The sequence below is a fragment of the Microtus ochrogaster genome, linkage group LG4 (genome assembly GCF_000317375.1).
Source record: "Microtus ochrogaster isolate Prairie Vole_2 linkage group LG4, MicOch1.0, whole genome shotgun sequence".
NCBI lineage: Eukaryota > Metazoa > Chordata > Mammalia > Rodentia > Cricetidae > Microtus > Microtus ochrogaster.
Window position 1 is genome coordinate 64,835,276 of NC_022030.1, and position 7,688 is coordinate 64,842,963.

General features: G+C 51.1%; 1 protein-coding gene across 1 annotated transcript; it reads left to right on the forward strand.

The window, feature by feature from the left end:
- The first annotated feature begins 4,555 nt into the window (after positions 1–4,555).
- Positions 4,556–7,431, forward strand: LOC101994219 (intestinal-type alkaline phosphatase 1-like). The gene is made up of 11 exons (XM_005361787.1): positions 4,556–4,628; positions 4,712–4,828; positions 4,916–5,031; positions 5,204–5,378; positions 5,447–5,619; positions 5,843–5,977; positions 6,069–6,141; positions 6,252–6,386; positions 6,474–6,665; positions 6,876–6,992; positions 7,076–7,431. Exons 1-11 carry the CDS (start codon positions 4,556–4,558, stop codon positions 7,429–7,431), a joined length of 1,662 nt encoding a protein of 553 aa, XP_005361844.1.
- The last annotated feature ends 257 nt before the right edge of the window (positions 7,432–7,688 follow it).

A 7,688-nucleotide genomic window follows, 5' to 3' on the forward strand; every position in this document is an offset into this window, starting at 1 on the left:
AATGCTTGGCAATAAACACTCTACCAACTGCTGCACCCGCTCACCCCGGGCTGTGGACTATTTCCTGACAAGTTGAGAAACAAGAAAATTGTTTGTAGCTTGGTAACACGGCTTGGTAGCACATGTTCCAGGTAGCAGCTATGGGAGGAATTAAGTATCTTTTGCTTTCCAGTACAGTGATCGCTAGGCAGGTGTTCTGATGCTGAACTGTACCCCGGCTCTATGGTAGTGATGGGCGGGACACTCAGGACTCTCTTAGGTCCTGCTTTTGTGGTTCAGAAGCAGGGGGTACAGAGCTGGGGTAGAGATGAGAGGGTTCCAGAAAGGTGTGCAGGGGAGATGGCAGGGGCCATGGTGGGCACTGTGGGCCATGTGATGAGGGCAGGTGAGGGTGAGCAGAGGTTTGGGAATTGGGCCTGTGCTCACGCTGTGAGGGGCCTGGGTGGAATAAGCTCTGTGTAGCTGGGGAACACAAGGAAAGTGCTTTTCTCCCTTTAATCTTTTAGTGTTTAAAATGCGTTGAAATGTGTTTAAGTGCATTAAAAATACACACAATACAGAATTTACCATCTAACCTCTTTATTTTATATTTCATTTTATTTGAGACAGGATCTCACTATGTAGTCTTTGCTGACCTGGAACTTGCTCTGTAGACCAGGCTGGCCTCCAACTCAAAAGATCTGCCTGCCTCTGCCTCCTGAGTGCTGGGATTAAAGGTATGTGCCACTATGCCCAGGTGCCTTTTGTTTTTTGGCAGGGTTTTAGGCATGCTAGACTAACCTTCAACTGACCGCAAGGTAAGATGACCTTGAATACCTGGTACTCTGCCACCACCTCCTATCCACTCACTGGGATTTCAATTGTGTCTAAGACTTTGACCTCCAGGAAACCTGTGAACAGTCAGACTATACAGCGCTGTTAGCTGTGCTTGGGTCTGGGCCTCTTTTCTCAAGAGTTGAAAGTAATAAGCTCCCACGGGCTTGTCCAAGGAGTAAGGTCACTTGGTTCAAGGCCAAGCTTGGGCTGCACCAATGAGGTATTCAGTGGCGCCCATCATTGTTGGGGCTTCTTACTGAGTTCCAAAGAAGATCGTTATCTTCATTAGGGTTTCTATTGCTATAGAGACACCATGACCATGGTAACTCTTATAAAGGAAAACACTTAATTAATAGTTCAGAGTTTAGTCTATTATCATCATGGTGGTGGAGGAAGCAAGGCGGACATGGTGCTGGAGAAGGATCCAAAAGTTCTACATTTGGATCGTCCGGTGGCAGGAAGAGAGAGCAAGAGACAAGGGTCTGGCTCAAGCTTCTGAAACCTCAAAGCCATTCCCCCAGTGACACACTTCCTCTCACAAGACCACACCTACTCCAGCAAGGCCACACCTCCTAATGGTGCACTCACTCTGAGTCTCTGGGGGCCATTTGTATTCAAACCACCACAGTTGCGAGAGGGTTTAGTTTGGGTGGTTCTTTCTTTTGATTGACGTATTAGGTCATACATTCATTTCTCCTTCTGTCTATGTCCCTTCCCACAATGCATCGGACTTTACTCACGCGCATACCCAATTATGTGGAGACATACATGGTGAATAAGAAGTCTCCCTACAATGTTGCTTGAGAACACAGTTCTCTTTTACAGTATGTGTACCCAAACCCCTCAAGGCCAGATCGGCCCCTCTAGTCTTCATACCTAGATACGGTTGGGAATATGCCTGAACAGAAACTGTCTGGATTTGACTGTTACCGGCGACAGAACGCTTACTCCATTGTTCAGAGGTGGGGTACACAGAACCCGAAACAGGTGGGGGTGTCAAGGCGTTCTGAGGCTGCTAGGTACGTTATCCCAAGGAGGGGGGAGCATACACCCATAATCCACCCCACTCCTGCCTTGCCCTCCTGAGTGCCGGCTTACAGATGAGCTGTATACATTATTTTTTCCCTTCTGGTGCTGTTTTTGTTTGGCTTTTGTTGACATATGTTAATTATACACTATACTGGGTTTCATCATGACACTTTCATACATGTATGTAATGTATTTTGATTATATTTCCTCCCCTTTTAAAGTAGAGACACCTCCTATGCATAAGGAGTACAGGGTGCTGAGCTTTTCATCCACCTAAAATGCTTAGTATGACGAGAGTCTTTCCAGTTGATGCAAGAAAACATCTGGAGGTGGGTAACATAATATAACAGAGGGTTACTTAGTTCAAGGATTTGGAAGATCAAGAGCCGGCACTGACCTCAGCTCTGCCTGCTAGGAGGAGGCTCACAGGGGGAGTGGGGAGCCAGGAAAGGAGAGGATACCGGACTTACTATTCCATTACAACCCACCATAGCAGCGTTCTTCTGGAGTACAGCATTAATCCCTAGAGAACAGCAGCCCCTGGTTAAGATTTCAGAGACTGAACTGACAACCAGGGAGCCTGCATGGGACTGACCTAGTCCCTCTGCATATATGTTACAGTTATGTAGCTTGGTCCTCTTGTGGGGCTCCTAACAGTGGTAGCAGGGACTGTCTTTGGCTCTTACTGGATTTTTAAAACTCTTTTTTAAAAAAGATTTTAAAGATTATTTATTATGTATGCAGTGTTCTGCCTTCAGGCCAGAAGAGAGCACCAGGTCTCATTACAGATGGTTGTGAGCCACCATGTGGTTGCTGGAATTGAACTCAGGACCTCTGGAAGAACAGTCAGTGCTCTTAGCCTCTGAGTCAACTCTCCAGCCCCTTTTTACTGCTTTTGGGACCCTATTCCTTATACTGGGTTGCAGTTTCTTAATGCAACTTGACATGCCATGTTTTGTTGATATTCATGGAAGACCCACCCTTTCCTAAACAGAAAGAGAGAAGTGGGTTGTGGGGGTGGGAACAGAAGGGGGTGAGGGGAAGGGACTGGGAGGGAGGAGGGAAACTGTGGCCAGGATGTGAAATACATAAATTTATATAAGAAGATTTTACCATCCGCAGCACAGCGACACGTGTAGGACTGAGCCTCGTGCAACACACGACAACCAGATCCAGATCCTAGCACTCACACCCTTCTTGAGCAATGTGCTGTCAATCAATCTTAGGATAGAATCCACTTGTCTGAGACCCTGCTTTTTTACTCATTTGCTTTTATTGTTCAGCATTTTATTTTAATTATGTGCATGGGAATGTGCCTGTTTTTGTGTGTGGCGTGTGCAGACGAATTTAGGTGCCTGTGGTCACCAGAGGCATTAGGTACCCTTGGAGCTGGAGTGAGTCACCTGACCCGGGTCCTGGGGACCAAACTTGGGCCCTCTGCAAGAACAGTAAAAGTTCTTAACCTCTAAGCTCTCTCTTTAGCCCCACCGACCCTGTTCTTAAATGTTTATTAGTTTACAAAGAGGCTTTAATATTGCTTATCTTCAAATAACGTTTGTTTTTACTGTTTCTCTCCTCCCTTTCTTCCACATCCCCTCCCCTTCCCCTGTGCCCTCTTAACCCAGTGACCCCTCTCCACTTCTACGTCACAAGTGACACTCTTTAATTTTGTTATTTGAGACAGGGCCTCTCTGAGTAACCCAAGCTATCCTCAAACTTAACCCTGTTTCTGACTCCCTAGAGCCGGGCTTGTGGAAGTCTGCCACACAGGCAGCTTGTGGAGCCCTGCTCTAATTCCTTTGGGTACGTACACAGAAATGGGATTGTTAAAAAAGCAGAAATACTTCTGAACCTGCCTCTTACTCCTTATCAGAGGTTACCTAGGTACGCCCAGGGCAATGGATAATAGACTCACCCTTGGGCCCCACCTATCTGCCAGAGGGAACAGGGGTCAATCTCACTTACACAAGATTGAGGATCACTCTGAAAAATCCAGCCAGTGCCACTTCTGGCCCAAAGCAGCAGTGCCACCCCAACCTTGTGTTCTGATCACAGGTTGAATGCACATAAAAGATACACACCCTGGGGTTTACAAGGCAGGCCCAGCACGCCACCAGGAACTGAAGGCATGGACAGGGCTTCCACTCGGGATTGTGCCATCAACACTATTAAGACCACGCAGCAGTCACTTTGGGGGTCAGGTCCCAAATGTATCACCTTCCTCAGGCAAGGCTAGTGAGAAGACAGTTGGAGGGCAGGGTAGTCAGGCCATTGTCTGTGCTTATCAGTGGGTATCCTGGGTCTAGGGAATCAAATCCAGGTGCTGGCCGAGGCTGGGTGCTTGGAATCCCACCGACTTTGAGCATCCGGAGCACAGCCTGGTTCCAGATGGCTCTCAAGAAATCTAAGAATCCCTGACAAGACACTCATGAGTAGAGGACGGCCCCAGCAGCACACAGCACGAGTGTTTCATCCAGGATCGCCCCCTAACCTATCATCCAGCCTAGGGGGAGACACAGGAGCCTGGCCCAGTCACACCCTAACAACCAGGCTTCAGTTCACAGGTCAGGGGTGGGGACAGAGTGACTTTGTATCTAGGGGAGGGACATGACCCTTTACAGCCAGAAACAAAGTCCTTCTCTGACCAGGCAGGTCAGATAGCAGTTGGTGCCTTGTTTTCTAGCAGCGCAACTTACCAGTAGCTCCAGTCATGCAGGGAGACCGGGTGCTGCTATTGTTGTTGCTGGGCCTCAAGATACATCTGTCCTTTGGTGTCATCCCAGGTAAGAAGGTTCCTTCCGGACTCCCTCAGGATTAACCTGACATCCCCACTTGGACTAACCTGGGTCTGCTTCCTCTTGGCCAGCGGAGGAGGAGAACCCAGCCTTCTGGAACCAAAAGGCAGCCGAGGCCCTGGATGCTGCCAAGAAGCTGCAGCCCATTCAGACGTCAGCCAAGAACCTCATCCTCTTCCTGGGGGACGGTGAGTTTGCGAGGCCTGGCCACCCTGGGGTCCTTTGCTCTCCAAGCACCCTGGGGACCCAGGTCTGATCAGGTGTTGCTCCTTCAGGGATGGGGGTGCCCACAGTGTCAGCCACCAGGATCCTAAAGGGACAGTTGGAAGGCCATCTGGGACCGGAGACACCCCTAGCCATGGACCGTTTCCCATACATGGCTCTGTCCAAGGTGAGTACTGAGTCACATATCTGGGATGAGGGAGAAGAGGTTGGAGATGGTTGGAGGAGGAAGAATCTAGAACTGGAGCCCAAGTTGGCAACCAGAACAGTGTGGGCATGTCCCAGGAAGACAGGACTAATGTCTACCACTAGCACACATCTGAGAGTGTCTCTGTCCCCAGACATACAACGTGGACAGACAGGTTTCAGACAGTGCGGGTACAGCTACCGCCTATCTGTGCGGGGTCAAGGCCAACTACATGACCATTGGAGTGAGTGCAGCGGCCCGAGTTGACCAGTGCAACACCACATTTGGCAATGAGGTCATCTCAGTGATGTACCGTGCAAAGAAAGCAGGTAGGTTGGTGCTGGGCTTGGGAGCTCAGGCAGGTCTGGATCACTGGGTGACATCCTATCATCTACAGGAAAGTCTGTGGGAGTGGTGACCACCACCAGGGTGCAGCACGCCTCTCCAGCCGGCACCTATGCACACACGGTGAACCGTAATTGGTACTCGGATGGAGAAATGCCTACTTCTGCAGTTCAGGAGGGCTGCAAGGACATCGCCACACAACTCATTTCCAACATAGATATTGATGTGAGCTCCAAGAACCATGGGGAAGGCTGGACCAAGGGATGAACCTTGGACTGGCCCAAGTCCAAGGCATAAAATGTCTGAACTCCAGGTCCTCTAGTAGGGGGGTGTGGAAAGCCCAGGAAAGGTATATCCCACAGATATGGTGGTGGCACAGCCATTATATGTCAGGGGGTGCAGGACCCATAAAGCCCTAAGTCTACCTGTGCTGATTATCTGACCAAAGGTGATTCTCGGTGGAGGTCGCAAGTACATGTTTCCCAAGGGGACGGCAGACCCTGAATACCCAGATGACAGTAGCCAATCTGGAACAAGGCTGGATGGAGAGAACCTAGTGGAGAAGTGGCTGAAAAATCACCAGGTGATATGGGTTCCAGGGGAGAGGCCAAAGCAGGGCTCAGGGCAGGACTGCACCCCAGGGCTGTGTGCTAAGACTGGCTCTGTCACTGCAGGGTGCCCGGTATGTTTGGAACCGCGAGCAGCTCATTCAGGCATCCCAGGACCCAGCAGTGACTCACCTCATGGGTAATGCCTTAGTTCTGCCCTGGCACCTCTCAGTGGGTCTGTATGTACACCATGAACCCCCATCCCCACTTCCCAGCTTAGTGGTCACCATGGATTCCTGTGCCTCTCAGGCCTCTTTGAGCCAACAGATATGAAATATGATGTCAATCGAGACCTCTCACTAGATCCGTCCCTCAAGGAAATGACGGAGGTGGCCGTGAACATGCTGAGCAGGAACCCACAAGGCTTCTATCTCTTTGTGGAAGGTGAGTGATTGTGCCTACAGGGAAAGAGGCAGGGCCAGGGCCCCAGAGCAAACTCAAGCATCTCCCCACATCACTGGCTTCCTGCAGGGGGTCGTATTGACCAAGGCCACCATGAGGGCACAGCTTACCTGGCACTGACTGAGGCTGTCATGTTTGACTCTGCCATTGAGAGTGCCAGCCAGCTCACCAGTGAGCAGGACACGATGATCCTTGTCACCGCTGACCACTCCCACGTCTTCTCCTTTGGTGGCTACACACTTCGGGGGACCTCCATCTTCGGTAGGGCAAGGGACAGTATCAGGTGGTGTTCCTCAAGTATATGGATAATGCTGGGCCTCAGTTTCCTCGCTTGTCAAAATGTCACAAACAGCGCCTGCCTTGTAGGGATCGGTGACCATTTAACCATTGAGCAGGCAAAACGGTGAGCTCGCCTGCACTCCAAAAACAGTAGTCAGTACAAGGATGTGGTGTCTTCATTCCTCCATGCAGGTCTGGCCCCACAAAATGCTCAGGATGGCAAAACCTACACCTCCATTCTCTATGGCAACGGCCCTGGCTACGTGCTTAATTCAGGCGAACGGCCCAGTGTCACCAGTGAAGAGAGTGGTAAGTGCCACGGTGTTGCCTAACTGGGCCTGCAGGCAGAGAAGACCAGGATGCTGCTCCTTCTGAACACCCTGTCTCCCTAGGTGACCCCTCGTACCGGCAGCAGACGGCTGTACCCCTGTCGTCAGAGACCCACGGCGGAGAGGATGTGGCGATATTCGCGCGTGGTCCGCAGGCACACCTGGTGCACGGAGTGCAGGAGCAGAGTTACATCGCGCACGTCATGGCCTTTGCAGGCTGCTTGGAGCCCTACACCGACTGCGGCCTGGCGCCCCCTGCTGGCCAGAGCAGCACCATCGCCCCCGCTGGCCAGAGCAGCACCATCGCCCCGACCAAAGTCACAAACAGCGCAGCAGGCCAGGCCACTGCACTGTTGTCCCTGAGGCTGCTGCTTAGTGTGCTGTTGCTGCTAGTAGGGACACGCATAGCGGCACCATGATGGTCCAGTGCCCCGCTAGGCTCCTCCCCAGTGTCAAACCGCTGGTCCCTTTCACCCCCACTCAGGGTTTCCTTTGCCCTATCAGTCCTGAGTTCTAGTCCACAACTCTAGTGGCCACCTCTGAGAAAACACTCTAGGCTTTATAACTTGCCCTGGGGCTTCTGCTTCTTAACTGACTGTCTCTGGAGTGGGAGGTACCGAATGGTACCCAAGAGGCTGAGGCCCAGGGTTGCCCTAGACTCTCCTTCACACCATCA